We start from the raw sequence: 19501 nt of genomic DNA on the forward strand, positions 1-19501 counted from the left end.
GCTTTATACACATGGATTGAGGAAAGTGTATTACTGTTTCCCTTTGCCCCTATTGTTGCTACAGATCCTGATGATGTCAGGTTGGTGGGAGGAACCAGTCACTGTACTGGCAGACTGGAGATGAAACACCGGGGAGAGTGGAGACCTGTGGATGATTACTTCTGGGGCCTGAAGTCAGCATCTGTTGTGTGTAGACAGTTGGGCTGTGGCTCTGCTGTTTCAACAGAAAGGAAATTTGTTTGGTCTGAACCGGTATGGAATCTTAGATCTTCCTGTGATGGATCTGAATCTTCACTGAGGGAGTGTGCAACCAAAATGAATACTTACACCCTCTACAGAGTGCAGGTGAAATGTTCAGGTAACAAATAATTGTCCCATAGACAATCTATGTGCGCATGGCACAGACCACAATGTCGTAAACTGTGTCTGGGTTGGAGCCCTAAACAAGGGTAGCTTGATAACCCGATAACAGATTTATTGATTACCTGGTATCAATAAGCTTTTAGCTTATCAAGCTTGTTAATGATCATCGCAGCCCGTAATGTCATGTTTAAACAATCAAGATGAAGAGGCGATCAAGACTTTATTACAGTACTATTCATATGATCAAGCCAGTTAAGACTTATTGCACACTAATGAATGATTGTTTTAATGATATTTAATTATATTTGTTATTTTTGTCAATAATCATCTTCATAGATGGTGGTCAGCAATAAATTCACAGTCACAACAACGAAATAACCAATAAACCAATAAAGAATATATTCGTTATGTTCTGAATTTGTCGTCTCATATCTTTCCACAAAATATTAGAAAACGCTCAATACTGGGCTCGATAAAAGCTTGGCTCAATAAGCAGGATCGATAAGGTGCTCATTATCAATAAAAAATAACGAGCTCCATTCCTAGTCTGGGGTGTAAAACATTGTTTTATCTCTCAACAGAAATCAAGCCAACATACAATGTAAGTGTATAGGGTATCTGCACTTGTCTAAAGGGACAATTTAAGGCCTGTGTCATTCCTTGTCACAGCCCTGTTTGTATCATGCCAGTATCACGGCCAATATCATGTCACTATCGTGGACTATTAGTGCCCGGGTAGCTCTCACCTTTGTACCGCAAGGTCGTGGGTTCGATTCCGGGCACCGCCAACTCAGCGTATGAGTAGCACGGCTTGGCAAGTAGTTCGGCAAGTACTGGGAGCTGATGGTAGGTGTGGCGCTCCACCTCAGCAGTCCATCTCCCGGGGGTCTAGCGCATTGTAACGGGGACAGACTCCCACGTGTTACTGGCTGATACCGACAATAAGCCACTCCCGACCTACTTGTTGTGGTCAGTATCATGTCACAGGGTTGTGACAGGGTCTGACATCCCTGTGCACAGGGCAGATAACATGGCAACATGACAGGGCCTGTAACAGGGTCACGACATCCCTGTGAGAGGGATCTGATGTGATGGGACCTACCATCCACACACATTTCTTATTCTTGTAAACATGAAATTAATCAATACACGCATCTTGTTTTTGTTTAGTTATGTTAATAGTTCATGATGCATCTATGTAAACTATGTTATGCTGACACAATTAATTGTATTGTTTTTGTGATGATGAATAATAAAAAAATAAATCACACCCAGTGTGAATTGAGCTGTGCCGTTTATGAGATCATTTCATTAAGCGTCCCGCGAAGCTTAATGTAACCCTGGGCATACAAAAAACTCTTGAGCATTTGAGTGCTTTGTGCCAAGATGTAGGCCAGATGCAGGCCAGTCATCAGAACCCAGACAAAGCCAGATGTTGGAGCTTAACTCCTTCCAGGAGCACTGCTTCAAAATAATAATAAGTTAAGAAAACTTTATTGTCCATCAAATGTTGCATTAAATGGACGTTTTATTTATCATACATGGCCTACTTGTGCATACATGAGGTGCGCTCACCACTGGCGATGCCAGTGACATCACCACTGGCGTCACCAGGAATGCTGGTCCTCATTGGCTGTTAATGATGACGTTGCCAGAAATGATGGTCCCCGATTGGGCTACGGGCTTAAACATGGGCAGACACTGACACACAGTACTTTTACTTAGGTACTGTACGTAAGTACAGTTTTGAGGTATTTGTACTTGAGTATTTCCAATTTCAATACTTTTACTTCTACTCCTCTACATCTCGGATCCAAATATTGTACTTTTACTCCACTACATGTATTGGAAAACTTTAGTTACTAGTTACTTTGCAAATATAAATTATAATCTATCTATAAATGCGAGAAGTCTCTGCGTGTCTGTAATCCGCGTATCTCGAGAACCGTTCGTCCCACCGGCTTCAGATTCGGCACGCGCGTTCCCCGCCGCGGCACGGAGTGCAGTGCCGGGCCTCGACCCGACCCGATGCGCGATTTTCCCGAACCGGCGCGAAACGTTCGGAATCTCCTTATGCGGGCTGATTGTTGACATCAGGCTGTTCCGGAGGAAATCGGCGCAAGCGCTGACTCATTTTGACATCACTTCATAAAAGGCTCTGACATCACGTACGTACATGAGTCAACAAAAAATCTCTGTGAGTGTGTATGTATGTATGTAATCCGCGTATCTCGAGAACCGTTCGTCCCACCGGCACGCGCGTTCTCCATATATGGGAATAAAATGAATGCCCGTATGCGGAGCTGATGTCTGACATCAGAGTTTTCCGCAACCGGTACTGTGTGTGCAGAGATCTTCATATATGGGCATACGTGGACAAAGACAAACAGATGGTCAAAACGGGTCCTATGACAACAGGTATATTGGGGTTTGCATTAAAGGGTGGGGCATTCATGGGGTTTGCATTAAAGGGTGGGGCATTCATTCCCTATTTCAAAATCGGCACGCACGTTCCCCACCGCAGCAGGTAGTGCAGTGCTCGGCCTCGACCCGACCCGATACACGATTTTCTGGAACCAGCACGAAAGGTTCGGATTCTGATGTCTGACATCAGGATTTTCCGGAACTGGCACTGTGTCTGCATAGATCTCCATATATGGGCATAAAATGGATGCAGACAGACAGATACAGATATCTCCATATATGGGCATAAATGGACACAGGCAAACAGATGGTCAAAGATCTCCATATATGGGCATAAAGTGGACGCAGACAGACAGATACAGATATCTCCATATATGGGCATAAATGGACACAGGCAAACAGATGGTCAAAACGGGTCCTATGACAACAGGTATAATGGGGTTTGCATTAAGTTTGTCTCCTCCTCCATCTGTTTGTCTGTGTCCCTTTATTCCCATTATGGAGATCTCTGTATCTGTCTGTGCCTCCGACTGTGTTGCAGACACAGTGCCGGTTCCCCCTTTAATGCAAACCCCATTATACCTGTTGTCATAGGACCCGTTTTGACCATCTGTTTGAAAAAACAACAGAGATCTCATATATGGGCATAAAATGGACGCAGATAAACATATATCTCCATATATGGCATATATGGGCATACAATGGATGCAGAATCACAAAGATCTCCATATACGGGCATAAAAGGGACACAGACAGACAGATACAGAGATCTCCATATATGGGCATAAAATGGACGCAGATAGACAGATATCTCCATATATGGGCATATATGGGCATAAAATGGACCCAGAACTATAACTGCAGTGATCTCCATATATGGACATAAAATGGACGCCGACAGACAGACAGATACAGATATCTCCATATATGGGCATAAATGGACACAGGCAGACAGATGGTCAAAACGGGTCCTATGAAAACAGGTATAATGGGGTTTGCATTAAAGGGCGGGGCATTCATTCCCTATTTACATTGTTCCGAGTTGGCCAGGTCGCCGACTAGAAGCTGGGCCGCCCGAAGGGGGGCCCAGCTTCTAGTATTATAAATCATACATTAATCCACTTTAGCCCTATTTTGTACCTTGGCTATTTGAAAATAGCCGACCTACAAGCTCACAACACGTCGCATTGTGACACGTTGTGAGCTTGTAGATCTGCTATTTTCAAACATTTTGTACTTTTACTTTTGGCCCTTTTAGTACTTTTTGATGTCAATACTTTCATACTTTTAAGTACATTTTAAATTCCAGACTTTTATTTGTAACAGAGTACATCTACATTGCATACTTCTACTGAAGTAAAGAATGTGAGTACTTTTTCCACCACTGCTTACGTGCTTTCCTGGCGCAATGAAGGGTGAAGAGGGTGTGTAGAGTCATTGTAAATCTGAATAGCCTTTTTGGTTATGGTGCGGTTGTATATGTCCTGAAGTTGCAACTGTTTGTTTCCAATGATCTTACTTGCCTGATTAACTACCTGGGTGAACTCATTCCTATCTCTGAGAGGTTCCCATACCAAGAAACAATGTTAAAAGTCAGAACACTCTCAGTGAGTGACCTATAGAACATGGTCAGGGTGTGTTTGCTATTTACACTCCTTTAAGGCCTTCGGTGGGGCGTTCCACATTTTAGTGGTATAGCAGGAGAACAAATTTGACCCTTTGTTTGAGACAAATCTGGGTTGAACATGATCTGTGGAGCTGTGTGGTTAGGGTTAGAGATATAGGATTAGTAATGGGGAGTCAGACAAGTCAAACACAGCTGAGTATGAATCTTGATGTTGCAGAGGTAAATTGCACCCCCTGGCGGCCAGGCGATTCTTTTCTTTCTTTCTTTGTTAGATTATTTGTAATCACTTTTTTGTTATTTACAGACAACAATAACTGATACAAGATTATCAAATTTAGGAATTTAGCAGTTAGAGAAGGAACACAAAATAAATGTGTACCAAATAACTGAACAGTATGTAAGAGCAAAAGACAGAAGGCTGCAATTTATTGTATAATAAGGCAGATACATTTGTCATGTAGCCTACTCAATTATTTGTTTGTTTTTGCTAAACGCCTTGACAGTGTTACTGTACGTCAGCTGATGCTGTCTGGCTATATGTCCTGTGCTGCAAAATAAGTAAATACATCACATAGATTATGCTCATGGTGGGTAAAAAGAAACTCCTGTTTTGCACTTTTCCTTTGGTTTATTTGTGTAACATTTAGGTAAAAATATATAAACCATAGAAACCCGTTAAAACAACAGGACACAACTGTGTGTACACAGCCTTTCTTGCACTCCCTGCTAGCAGAGGCTACAATCGCCTATGGGCACAAGTAAACAACTGACTGCCACACTTGAAAAAAATATACATTGCACCTGTGCAGACCTACTGATCCGGGGAATAAACCATTTATCAAGATAGGGGGAATACAAGTGTTGAGAAGAATATTATACCTTGTGAAAGCAATAATTTTGTTCTTATTTGCATTGTAGTTAGTTTAAAGTAATTTAATAACAGAAGAATCAACGCAGATAGGCAAAGAGACATTTTTGAATTTATTTTAAGACAACATTTATTTTTTTCCCCCTGGAGCCAAGGTATGGCAGCTTCCATACCTTGCCATACCCAATTGACACCTCTGTGTGTGTGCATGCATGTGTGTGTGTGTGTGTGTGTGTGTGTGTGTGTGTGTGTGTGTGTGTGTGTGTGTGTGTGTGTGTGTGTGTGTGTGTGTGTGCGCGTGCGTGTGCGTGTGTGTGTGTGCGCAAGTGCGTAAGTGTTTGTTTATTCATGTGTGTGAGCATGTGGATATCTGTCTCTGGGGGTGGGGTTATGGTGGGGGGGAGTGTGTGTGGACACAGTGTCAGAGTACAGTGGGTGAAGGTATCTGCACTGCTGAGCTTCAGAGTCAGACAGAGGAGCAGACAGCAGGATGAAGACGGTACTGTGGCTGAGTGTGGCCTCACAGCTCCTTTCCTCCATAACCATGGAACTGCCTTGTAAGTATAGATCTAATCCACTGGCTCTGGAGATTTTTAGACGAAAAGCTTACAAGGATCTCCTTTTAGATGACCTTGTACCAGTGATTTGTACTGCCATGAAACTGTACTGTTTCCTATGCAACCCTCCAAAAACCCTCAGTCAGTCTATCAAGCCGAAACCCGGTCGAAAGAGAAATTAGACGTTTACCCCAAACTAGTGAAAACAGCAGATCTACAAGCTCAAAACTGGTTACTCATTACCACCCTGTGAATGTCAAATAAATAGCAGGAAACAGGACACATGTAAAGTGTATTTAGCTTGTTGTGAAACTTGTGATTTGGCACTTTGATCAAATTGAATTCAATTAAGAAACAAAGTATACATCATCTGCTGATGAACCAAGCTGTTGCACTGCTAGAGAGGATACATTTATTCTGTTACGATAAACTTTTACAATGTTTTCTCTTCAGCTCTCCAGGCTCAACCAACACACCACACAACAGGTGAACAAAGATTGAACTAAACAATGTAGATTGTCACCAAGGTTTTCTTCTGTTTCAATATTTTTTTTTTTATTATAAGGAAGACCTCACAAACATACACAAGACATCACTTAACACTGCATCAAAACATACATAAGACACCACTTGACACTACGTCACAAACTTAACAGTAGACCATGAACAACAAAGACAAAACAAAAATAATAATAATAATAATAAAATCATAAAGTAATTATTCACACCAAGTACAATAATAATCACCACTATAATACTACCACCACCATCTCTCCCATATCTCTGCCATCCATATCCATCCCCTGCCTCACATTTGATAATATTTTCTATTAGCTATCATTCTCTGACACTCCAATACATAGGACTCTGAACCACTCATCCCCCAGACTTGGTGCCAATGGCCGCCATGTTTCCACAAATTCAGCCAGTGTGCCCCGGAGCACACAGGAAAGCCTCTCCAAAGGTACCAGGCCCAGCACTTTCCCCAGCCACAGCAAAGTATCTGGAGGACTGTCCTCTATCCACTTGCTGAGGACCGACAGCCGGGCAGCATAGAGCAACACTCTTAGTAATTGTTGGTTTCCTTTTAGTAATGCAATATTAATGTCTGCCCCTAGGACATAGTAAAGTGGATTCAAGGGTATTTTAGTTCCAGTCAATTTAAGGATTTCTTCTTGAATAGAGATCCAAAAGGTCCTAATTTGTGGACAAGTCCAAATCATATGGGTATAGGTACCTTGTTCACTTTTACACCTAGGACATAGGGGAGAGCATAAGGGGTCATATTTACTTCTTATTACTGGGGAAACATGTAGTTTGTGTATTATTTTGTATTGGGTTTCATAAGACTTGTTTGAGCACGTTATTTTCTTTGCATTGAGTAGTATGTTACGCCATACCCTCTCGTCTATTTGTGTATGAGAGTAATTTTCCCATGACACTTTGCTGTTATTGGTTGAGGCTTTTTCCACCTGGAATAAGCTATCGTAGAGAAAACTAACTGTTTTTTTGGACAACGTTGACGCTTTTATTAGGATATCCTCTAATTGGTTGGGACGCGTGCTCAAACCGGTCTTGTATTCTGGGACAGAGTTAATGTAGCTCCTAAGCTGGAAGTAACGGAACAGTTGTGATTGTTGTAGATTGAATTCCGATTGCAATTGGTCAAAGGATTTTAATATACCATCTTTATACAGGTCTTGGACGGCCAAGATGCCTGCATCCTTCCACCGCCCAAAACCTACATCAAGGCAGGATTGAGCAAAGTCTGGGTTTCTTGCTACCGGTGCCAAACATGAAATATGGTTTTTTATACCAAAGTGTTTCCGTACCCGATTCCACGTTTTCAGAGTATTTTTGACAATAAAATTGTCTTTTAGTCCAGGAAGTACATCAACATTTTTTATAAATATCAAGTCAGATATGGAAACAGGATCACAACCAAATGCCTCTAGGTCTAGGAACGTGGAGTTGGGATCATTTTTGATCCAATCTACTATATATCTTACTTGGGACGCCATATGATAGTATAGAAAATTTGGTAGTGCTAGACCCCCTTTTAATATGGGTAACTGTAATTTCTGAAGTTTAAGTCTAGCACGTTTTCCCTGCCAAATGAATTTTGAGATTAATGAATGTAATGTCTTAAAGAATGTTATGGGTATAAAATTAGGTAGCATCTGCATCTGATATAGCAATCTAGGGAGAACATTCATTTTTATTATTGCTATGCGTCCAAGTAGTGATACTGGGAGGGGTGTCCACCTTTCCAGATCTCTCTTAATGTTTGCAAAAACTGGGGTTAGATTCATTGAGATCATATTGTTAAAATTAAAAGCAATAAACACACCAAGGTATTTAAACCCATCAAGCGACACCTGGAAAGGGAGCTGTTTTAATTCATCCGATCTTCTCAAGGTCCCAAGTGGAAGGGCCAGTGATTTACCATAGTTAATTTTATATCCCGAAAATAGACTAAATTCATTTATTGTTTGAATAAGTATCGGGACGGAATTCATTGGGTTACTAAGAAATAGAAGGATGTCGTCTGCATATAAGGATATTTTATGGCATTTTAGTTGAGATCTAATACCAGTGATCTGATTAGTTGACCTAATCATTTCGGCTAACGGTTCCATAACTAAAGCAAAAAGCAGTGGAGATAAAGGGCATCCCTGTTTTGTACCTCTCTTTATTGGGAACACAGGTGTTAATGTGCCATTTATAGTAATAGCAGCTTGAGGTGAAGAATAAATGAGTCTGACCCAATCAATAAACTTTTCTCCAAATGAGAATTCTTTCAATGTTCTGAACAGGTAGCCCCACTCTATACGATCGAATGCTTTCTCGGCATCTAATGTCACCACTAGGGCATCCTGTTTCTTTGCGTTTATGAACTGGAGAATCCCCAATACTCTCCTAACATTGGTATATGATTGTCTATGTTGAATAAAACCTGTCTGGTCTTCAGCGACAATACTTGGGACAACAGCCATTAATCTATTAGCTAATAATTTTGATAGTAACTTTGCATCAGTATTTTGGTTACTAATTGGCCTGTATGAGGCTGGCTCCTCTGGGTCTTTATTCTCTTTTAAGATAACATTAATTGTAGACAACTGTAGTGATCTAGGCAAGGTTTTGTTAGACAGTGAGTGATTAAACATATTTGTTAGGAGTGGAGACAGAATATCTTTGAAGGTTTTGTATATTTCTGATGGGAGCCCATCTGGCCCACAGGCCTTTCCAGATGCCATCGTGCCTATCGTTTCTCCTACTTCAGTACTAGTTATTTCCCTATCTAGCTTGGTTCTGTCATACTCTGTTACCTTTGGCAGTTTTATACGTTGAAAGAATTCATTCATTTTATTTTCGGCAACTGCAGGCTCTGGGGATTCAGATGTATACAGGGTTAAATAGAAATCACGGAATACTTTTAATATGTCTTGTGTTGTATGACAGTATCTACCCATTTTATCTTTGACTTTTGTGATTGAATTTTGAGAGGATCTATTACTAATCAAATTTGCAAGGTACCGGCCCGATCTATTGCCATACTCATAAATCTTATGCTTTTGAAAAAATAGTGCCTTTTCTGCCTTCTGTGTCAGCAGGGTGTTCAGGCCCATTCTAGCTACTAATACTTTTTCCCAGTTGTCTCTTGACCCAACACGTTTGTGCTCCACTTCTGCATCCTGTAATTGAATTTCCAGACGTCCTTGTTCCCTTAAAAGTGTTTTCTTTTTGCCAGAGCAGTATGAGATAATAATTCCCCGCAGGTAGGCTTTGGTTGTTTCCCAGAGATTTGAAGGGTCAGTATCCCCATTATCGTTTTCTTCAATAAATAGTTGGAGCTCATGTTGAGCCATAGAGCAAAAATCTGGGTCTGATAAGATAGATCGATTACATTTCCAGTTAAAACCTTCCACGTTGGGATTATGTATAGCCATTTGTAGTAGGACCCCTGCATGATCCGATATGTGAATGGAGCCTATGGTGCATTTCTGGACCAGACCTACTGATCCCCGAGGGATCATAAATAGATCAATTCTTGAGTATGTTCCATGCGGATTTGAGAAGAATGTATAATCTCGATTGTAGGGATTTAACAGTCTCCATATGTCCGTTAAACCCACTTCATCCATCATTTGGAGGACCGCTTTTGTCCTCGGACCTTGTCTCTGTGAGACTGAGTTAGGTTCCCTGTCTAGTGCCGAGAGTACACAGTTCCAATCTCCACCAACAATTGTTATTGGGCAGCTATATTTTAAAAGTAGATGAGTAATTTTTGTGAAAAATGACAGGGGAGCATTAGGTACTGCATATACATTAAAGATTGTTATCTTTTCACCATATAGGGAGCCATGTACAAATACATAGCAACCTTCTGGGTCAGACTCATAATATTCTACATTTAGTGGAAGATTCTTATTAATTAGTATGGAAACCCCTCTACTTCTACTATTATAGGATGCATGAAATTCCTGTCCAACCCAATCCTTCTTTAGCTTGACATGTTCTAAGTCAGTTAAATGAGTTTCTTGTAGTAACCCAATGGAGACCTTTTCTCTTTTTAGAAAATTAAGTACTTTTTTTCGTTTTATAGGATGGTTGCACCCTTTAATGTTCCATGTGTAAACATTGATATTTGAGTTAGTCATTGGCATAATTATTCAGAAGTTTTAGAATTGAATCACCAGTAGTCTTGCCAGGCTTAGACATGGTACTGTATTTCCAGTTCCAAATAAGTAGGCCTGTATAATATAAGGACCAATAAAAGGAGGCATGGAGAGAGATATAGACCCATCTTGGCAGAAACATAACGCATGGGTGATTATTTGGTGTTTTCACGTACATATAACACATAAGGACATAAAAAAACAGTACATCAAAACATATAACAGAGAGGCTAGCAAGGCGAGGGGGAGGAGTGATCACCCTCATAGCCAGCACGTGACTCATATTATAGGACTTCCAAAATCCCGCCCCAATTTTATGTATAGATTTCCCCAATCTTTTCATTTAAATAAAAAAATAAAAAAGCAAAAAGTTATTAATCCATCAATATCCCGAATACCCCCCCGCCCCCCCACCAAAAAAAAAAAAAAAAGGATAAATGGATAAGAGGGAGAATTAAAAATAAAAATAAACAACATTTAACATTTAAATTAGTCTTGGGACTTCTCCATTCACAAGGTTTTCTTCTGATCACAATGATACTTCTTTTTTTTTTTTTTACTGCTTCTATTGTCTCTGTACAGAATCTGATGCTGTCAGGTTGGTGGGAGGAACCAGCAACTGTTCTGGTAGACTGGAGATGAAACACCAGGGAGAGTGGAGGCCGGCAACTGTTAGGTCTGGCTGGAACCTGAAGTCATTATCTGTAGTTTGTAGACAGTTGGACTGCGGCTCTGCTGTTTCCACAGAAAAGGGTTCAGATTTTACCGATCAACCTGTATGGAGGATTACATTTTCTTGTGTTGGATCTGAATCTGCAGTGAGGGACTGTGTAACAGTGGAGTCTGGTATTCATTCCACAAGACTGGAGGTGATCTGTTCAGGTAGCAAACAATGACAAATTGTTAGTTAGCTCAGTTCATTTTAATAAACTGATCTACGTTGTAGTGGTTTAAAGCCAACCTGCCTCGACCTCCATCAACAGTTGGCACGTTTTTGGCAGCTTTAGACAAAAGTTAACTATATTCAAAACCACCAACAGAGAGGAGACCACCTAATTGGCTTACCAGTGGCTGACCCATCACAGTAGGTTTAGTCATTTGTGCCTAAACCTTTCCAACTCTCTCTCTCTCTCTCTCTCTCTCTCTCTCTCTCTCTCTCTCTCTCTCTCTCTCTCTCTCTCTCTCCAGATGCTGTGAGGTTGGTGAATGGTCCTAGTTTGTGTTCAGGCAGAGTGGAGGTGAAGTCTAATCAGTCGTGGGTCTCAGTTTGTAGAGATGACTTTGACCTGCAGGATGCAGAGGTGGTCTGTAGGGAGCTTGGCTGTGGAGCTCCTTCATTACTCAAGGGGGCATTCTATGGAGAAGTGAAGGCTCCAATGTGGACCAAAGAGTTCCAGTGTGAAGGCAGTGAGGCCGTTATCCTAAATTGTAGAACCTCAGACTCAACTAGGAACATCTGCTCAACTGACAAGACTGTTGGTCTCACCTGCTCAGGTAAATGACAACCATAATTTTAGGTTTGGATGGATTACAATCAACATAATATTACTTTATTACTGCGTATTTTATTGTCTCTGTACAGAGCCTGCTGATATCAGGTTGGTGGGAGGAACCAGCCACTGTACTGGTACAGTGGAGATGAAACACCAGGGAGAGTGGAGACCAGTGGTGGATAGTTATTTGTCTGTCTGGAACCAAAGGCCATCATCTGTAGTGTGTAGACAGCTGGACTGTGGTTCTGCCATTGCAACGGAATGGAGTACTAGATCTACAAATGAACCTCTATGGAGAGTTAAGTCTACCTGTGTTGGATATGAAACTTCACTCAGAGAGTGCAGAACAGTGGAGTCTGGTGGCTCTTACTCCTCCAGGCGGATGGTGATCTGTTCAGACTTCAACAATAACAGTATACAGTTATTTATTTAATCTATCTATCTATCTATCTATCTATCTATCTATCTATCTATCTATCTGTGTGTCCGTCCGTCCGTCCGTCCGTCCGTCCATCCGTCCGTCCGTCCTTTTGTCTGTCTGTGTGTGTGTGTGTGTGTGTGTGTGTGTGTGTGTGTGTGTGTGTGTGTGTGTGTGTGTGTGTGTGTAGTTTTTCTGTAGGTCTTCAATGATTGAGGAGGGTCTCTCTCTCTCTCTCTCCCTCTCTCTCTCTCTCTCTCTCTCTCCAGGTTCTGTGAGGTTGGTGAATGGGACTAGCATGTGTTCAGGCAGAGTGGAGGTGAAGACTAATCAGCTGTGGGTCTCAGTGTGTGAAGGTGACTTCGACCAGCAGGATGCAGAGGTGGCCTGTAGGGAGCTTGGCTGTGGTCCTCCGTCAGTCCTCCAGGGGGCGCTCTATGGAGAAGCTACAGCTCCAATCTGGACCAAAGAATTTCAGTGTAAAGACAGCGAGGAGTTGGACTGTGGAACCTCAGGCTCAACCAGGAACACCTGCTCACCTGACATGGCTGTTGGACTCACCTGCTCAGGTAAAAGACAAACTGCATGAGTATGTAAGTACGGTGCTGTTATGCCTATACTCTGACAGAGTATGACAGATATGCACTGAGAATAGCAGATCTGCAGGCTCATATAATCACACACACACACACACACACACACACACACACACACACACACACACACACACACACACACACACACACACACACACACACACACACACACACACACACATTGCCGGTATGAATGCTTATAACTGCAAAATATGCAGCTGTATAAGCAGCTTATAATGCATTACTGTTCTAATGCTTTATACACATGGATTAAAAATTAATTTTCCCCCTATTGACGCTACAGATCCTGACGATGTCAGGTTGGTGGGAGGAACCAGTCACTGTACTGGTACACTGGAGATGAAACACCAGGGACAGTGGAGACCTGTGGATGATTACTACTGGGACCTGAAGCCAGCATCTGTAGTGTGTAGACAGTTGGGCTGTGGCTCTGCTGTTTCAACAAAAAGGAGTCTTGTTTCCTCTCTGCCTGTATGGAATCTTAGATCTTCCTGTGATGGATCTGAATATTCACTGAGGGAGTGTGCAACAAAAATGTCTACTTACACCCTCTTCAGAGTGCGGGTGAAATGTTCAGGTAACAAATAATGGGCCCTATAGACAATCTATGGCGCATGGCACAGAACGCAAGTTGTAAACTGCGTCTGGGGTGTAAGTGTATACATGCGGGCGGGGTCATGCGACGCTGTGGCACGTGACGCTGTGACGGCAGCACTACCAGTGAGAGGTGCTGTTAGAGGGCCATCCATCCATCCATATACATTTCTTATTCTTGAAAACATGAAATTAATCAATATTGTGTGTTGTATGTAATCTTTTTTTCTTTTTTGTTTTGTTAATGATGCATCTATGTTATGCTGACATAATTGTATTGTTTTTGTGATAGGATGAATAATAAAAATAAATCACACCCAGTGTGAAGTGAGATGTGCCATTCATGAGATAATTTCATTATCTTCGTTGGGACGAGTGCGGGACATACACACACACACACACACACACACACACACACACACACACACACACACACACACACACACACACACACATACATACATACGGTACATACATACATACATACATACAGATACAAAACAGATGTTGGAGCGGTTAGCACCGCTCAAAAACAATTAATAACAAAAACAAATCACACCTAGTGTCAAGTGAGCAGTGCTATTCATGAGTTAATTCCACCAGCCGAAGGCAGGAGGAGAGTATGTTTTCGCCCCTGTCCGTCCGTCCGTCCGTCCGTGCGTCCGTGCGTGCGTCCGTCCGTGCGTCTGTCCGTCCGTGCGTCCATCCGTCTGTGCGTCCGTCCTCCGAGTTTGTTACCAGCTAATCTCCGGCGCCGTTGGCCTGGACGCAGCCAAAATGAGCACACACACTCCCTGGATGCCAATTCAGAACCTCTGCCCCACATTTTTCAAATGGCCATGTTCTAGCGCCACCATGAGGCCAATGTTTGCAAAACACATTTCTGTACACTACTCCTACAGATTTTGTCCAAAAATCGCGCAGATCCAAAAATCGCGCAGATCAGTAGACAGCATCTCTACAGTCATGTGATCGACACAGATCTGTCTGATTGTCCATATTCCATCCTGATTGGCTGATATTGGCTTTCAAAATTTGTAAGATTGGTCCATTTTGGACAAAATGCCTCAAATCACAAATGCAGAGTGCAATTAACATGAAATCGCGCACACAGGTTCCCACTAGGCCGAGGAAGAAATGCCACTTCAAATTTTTGAAATCAGCCTCATGGTGGCGCTATAACAGGCCGATTCGTGGCTTAACCTATAACTCCACCGATCAGTTTCAAAATTTGTAAGCGCACTCCCTGGATGCCAATTCAGAACCTCTGCCCCACATTTTTCACATGGGCCTGTTCTAGCGCCACCAGGAGGCCAATTTGTGCAAAACTACCTTTTGGCCAGTACTCCTACAGTTTTGTCTAAAAATCACGCAAATCGGTAGACAGTATCTCTACAGTCATGTGATCGACATGGATCTCTCTGATTGTCCATATTCCATCCTGATTGGCTGAGATTGGCTTTCAAAGTTTATAAGATTGGTCCGTTTAGGACAAAATGCCTCAAATCACCAATGCAGAGTGCAATTAACATGAAATCGCGCACACACGTTCCCACTAGGATGGGGAAGAAATGCTACTTCAAATTTTTGAAATCAGCCTCATGGTGGCACTAAAACAGGCCAATTTGTGGTTTTACCTATAACTCCACCGTTTCAAACTTTGTAAGCGCACTCCCTATAGGCCAAGGAAAAACCCTTTCCTTGCAGCCTTTTATAGCGCCACCTGGAGGCCGACTTATGTAAGACACATTTTTGGATATTACTCCTTCAGATTGTAACCAAAATGAACACAAATCAGTACACAGTATCTCTACAGTCATATGATCAAGACGGATCTGTCCTGTATTAAATATTCCATCCTGATTGGCTAAGATGGCCAATCAGGATGGCCTCCAAACTTTGCAGGATTGATCCTTTTCAAACAAAATGCCTCAAATCAAACACAGCGTGCAATTGTAATGAAATTGTGCACGCACATTCGCAAAAGGCCAAGGAAGAAATTACACTACAAAATGTTCAAATCAGCCTCATGGTGGCGCCATGAAAGGCCTAAGATTGGTGAAGAACACATGCCACCCTTTTTACATTGGCCTATTATACCACCACCAGGACATGTGGCTGGTGGAGACCTGTGCTTGGAAGAGCACTTCTTCTAGTTTCATTAAGCGTTCCGCAACACTTGGCCAATGTAACCCTGGGTTAGTGGGCATACAACAAACTTGTAGTGCTTTGAGATGTACTGTAGGCTTCAGACCACAGACAAAGCCAGATGTTGCAGCTTGGCTCCTTCCAGGAGCACCGCTCAAAAATAAGAATCAATATTGAACAACTGCATGGCCTATTTCTCACCTAAAATGTTATCAGAAACTATGAAATATAGATTGTTTCCAGACAAGCTGCCAGTACCACCACAGTATCTATTACTTCTCACCTGTGAGCTCCCATTTCTGCTTCCCAGATCTGCCTTTAACAGACAGACAACTCCACAATGAATGAGCAAAGATGATGTAATTAATTAATTAATAATTATTTAACATTATATTATCTTCACTGTCGGGCAGAAACCTCGTATTTCCAAGTTTCAAATGTGTCTTTTTTTTTTCTCACAAATAGCAAAGCCCTGCTTCATCATACAAGGCCGCCGCACAAAAGTAGTGAAAACACATAACGCCTCGCAAAGCGATTTTAAAAATGTAAATACAAAACAAATGGTTTTGGACATACAAGGTTTCTATACCCGACAACGACGATATACTAGTATATACCGATATTGCAACAACATAGCCCTAAATCCGAAGTGTAGGCCTATATGTTATAAGACACCATTTTTGGTGGAGCAAATTGGGAGCTCAAAACTTGGACTGTGAAGTAAATTTGTTAAAAATAAAAATAAAAATGGTAGTTTATATTATGAGTTTGAGCCTGAATCTTAATCTTTTAATGAAGCCACGGCCTCAATGGCCATCTTCCAATGTCAGTTCAGTTCTGACCAGTCAGAGTGGGTGATGGAAAGATAATTATATTCCATATGAATAGACAGTTTCCCCCAAAATATTAAAGTACTCGCACACAAGAAATGAGTCCACACCAGTGTAAATCCGTTTTTCTGTTTCAGATGTATTGAAGAAATAGTTCAGAGTTCAAATTGTACAGTACAGCAAGTACATTCACCCATCGTTGCTTCTCTGACCATACAAAACATGATTTCACAGATATATGGAGTTACAGAATACATTAGTCACATTCTGATTGGACAATTAAACATAACAATGGATATCAGATGTTTTCGTGTCGTTGGGCCCAGTAGCATTTTGTTATCCTGTGTCCTGGGCATTATGACCTGCAGTGGACAGATCTCATCGCGTACATTAGTTATTTGTCCCAACATAGGATGGCATTGACATTTTAAATGATATCTATACCATGTTAAACATAATAACAGGAACATTTTAATCAATTATCTTAACAGTGGGAATCTTTACAACCACAGAATACATGAATTCAGTTCATATTATGTTCCAAACAGCAATATCCTTGCTGTATTGCCCTTTTGTATTATTGTTTCTCTGCATTTATGCTCTAGCGTTTTATGAAGTGAGCTCCTCATTATCTTTTTATGTTGTCTATTATCTTCTCAGATTGTCCTTAAAGATTACATATTTACGAACAATCTGAGAAGATAATAAAAAGGTAACCAGCAGTGGTGTAACAAGTAACTAAGTAGATTTACTTACTGTAAGTATTGTACTTGAGTACAATTTTGATGTATTTGTACTTTACTTGAGTATTTCTAATGTCCAATACTTTCTGAATACTTACATACTTTCTGAAAAGCATTTATGTAATGCAAATAGGCCTTTTATTGGTACACTGCTGTTAATGGACTCGAAAGGTTGTTATCTCTATTCATCACCACACCCATTTAACCCCTCACACAACGGTGTGAGGGAAATATTGTAAATGATGATGATGATTTGCATATTCAAAATGTGTTTTACCATATGGAGGTCAGGTCACAACCTCAAAATGTATGCAAATGAGTTTACTTGCCTGGCCTGCCCCTCATTATTAGCAAGTAGGACACATTTCTGTCTGGCTTATTGTTTGGGTTATTTGTCTGGCTGATCTCTTGCTATCAGATTGAGTTTCCATCTGTTGCTAATCTGTAAAGTGTAAGTGTAAAGATTCGGTCAGAGAGATTGCAGTTGATTTGTGTGAGTCTTTACAGCTCTGTCAATTATTGATTGATGATACATACTTCATCTTTTCCTTGCTTGCACCTCTCTGAAATTATGTTTTGCAAGGCTTTTGCAAGACACAGACTTCAGCTGTCGCATGCGGAAGGACATTTTGAGCACTATGTTGGGAAGAAAGCCTAAATATGAGTTTGTTCTTCACTTATTGTATTTCCTTTGTGGCAACATACTCTGCTTGGTGAGAAAATGTTTATTTTTTCTCTGTAAACATAGTACAGTTTATGATGAGGATTAGACTAATCTGGATTGTATAAATTGTGTGTACTTTGCCTGCAGTATTTAAGTTGACTTTTCTGTTGTTGTCAATTAGTAATTCTTGTTATTCTTATTTCATTCAGCCCACATCAAAAATAATAGGTAAGTGTTTGTTGGAAATACATTCTCAGTAAAGTTATTAGTATTACATTAATTTCAATTGTTCAAACGAATAACACTTTTTCTTCTATAGAATATGATGTGGACGGTGGAAGAGAACTTGACATTTCTGACATCAATGAAGGTTTGTCATCATCTGTTAATGTTGAGATTTTATTATTTTCTTTCCATTCATCTTTAAACTGACATGGGTTGTGCTTTGTCTCCACAGAGGCAGGCTTGAATCTTGTGGAGGGTGACATCGTGCTTGATGAGGTATGTGATTTAAGTTGTGTCATTAAAGGTTAACTAGGTAACTGTTTATGTTGACATTCCACTGTTTACGTTGACATTCATCCCTTCACGCCTCTGTCTATGGAGGCAGGGTGGGGGGTTGGGTTACCTTTGAACTTCAAAGGGGATGTTTGTGCACTAAGTTGATTGATTGGGCCATAAAAGTGACCCTCACGAGTTTCCTGAGTTATTCCCATTTTAGATTTTTTGGACTTCCTTCTATCTACTAGGTATGATCGCGATTGCGAAATTGCATGTTTGACCCCCATAACAACCCCATCTTTCAAACATGGCAGCCATGTTTGTTTACATTTGAAGAAAACATAATGGCTGCTATCTCATGAATGCCTGAACGGATTTCCAAGCGGATTCTTTTTTGTTGGAAAGCTGTGAACAGCGTGCACACACCTGGTGCATCATCTATGCATGGACGTGCGTGATCCGTGCACTATTAATTAATTACATGGAAGTCTATGGAGACCATAGAGTATATAAAATAGAGAGCGGACGGGCCCCGCCCCACTATCATTTCAATGCAAGTGCTCAGTGGCGTTTTGAAGCAACGGCTACGTGCTAGCATGTAGCTAATCCAGGTGCATTCTGGGGGAAATTGGAACCAGCTCTGGTTCCAAAACGTCACGAATGACGTCACAAACGACGTCGACGTCCATTGAACCCTATTGTAGACCCCAGCGCCGCGCTCTTATGCTCGTGCATGTATGTTTCACCCCGCCTGAAATTCCAGCTTTGGCCAGTAGGGCGGCCGCTTCAATATTTACAAGCCGTTCTGGGGGCTTGATGGAGACTTGTGGCAGCCTGGCACTTTGGCAGCCATTTTTAAATGGCAATGTATGTGTTAATTAATGCATCAAGGACATCAATAACTTTGACACCCGCCAGAGAAAGGAGGGGGCGGGTGTGTGTGTGTGTGTGTGTGTGTGTGTGTGTTTGTGTGTG

The 19501-nt window shown here is 41.4% G+C and overlaps 2 protein-coding genes across 4 annotated transcripts in view; both read left to right on the forward strand.

Annotated features, from left to right (window-relative positions):
• LOC308300132 (scavenger receptor cysteine-rich type 1 protein M130-like) overlaps positions 1–10956 on the forward strand; it is a 30936-nt gene extending 19980 nt beyond the window's left edge. Inside the window, exons 10-11 of one of the 3 annotated variants that reach the window (XR_013962807.1) lie at positions 65–5839; positions 6293–10956. Coding sequence is in view for 1 of the 3 variants with exons in the window: in XM_080743926.1 (XP_080600052.1) it covers positions 65–369 (305 nt within the window). In the remaining 2 variants the exon portion in view is untranslated. Of the gene's footprint in view, positions 1–64 lie in introns of all 3 variants that reach the window. The other 2 variants (XR_013962808.1, XM_080743926.1) reach the window with 2 other exon arrangements.
• LOC308300879 (meprin A subunit beta-like) overlaps positions 6747–19501 on the forward strand; it is a gene marked incomplete at its 5' end in the record, with an annotated part of 25924 nt that continues 13169 nt past the window's right edge. Inside the window, 3 exons of the mRNA XM_080744775.1 lie at positions 6747–6803; positions 18254–18395; positions 18483–18526. Coding sequence (XP_080600901.1) covers positions 6747–6803; positions 18254–18395; positions 18483–18526 — 243 coding nt within the window. The remainder of the gene's footprint in view (positions 6804–18253; positions 18396–18482; positions 18527–19501) is intronic.

This window comes from Nannobrachium achirus, assembly GCF_963921795.1.
Source record: "Nannobrachium achirus genome assembly, chromosome: 16".
In the NCBI taxonomy this organism is placed as follows: Eukaryota; Metazoa; Chordata; class Actinopteri; order Myctophiformes; family Myctophidae; genus Nannobrachium; species Nannobrachium achirus.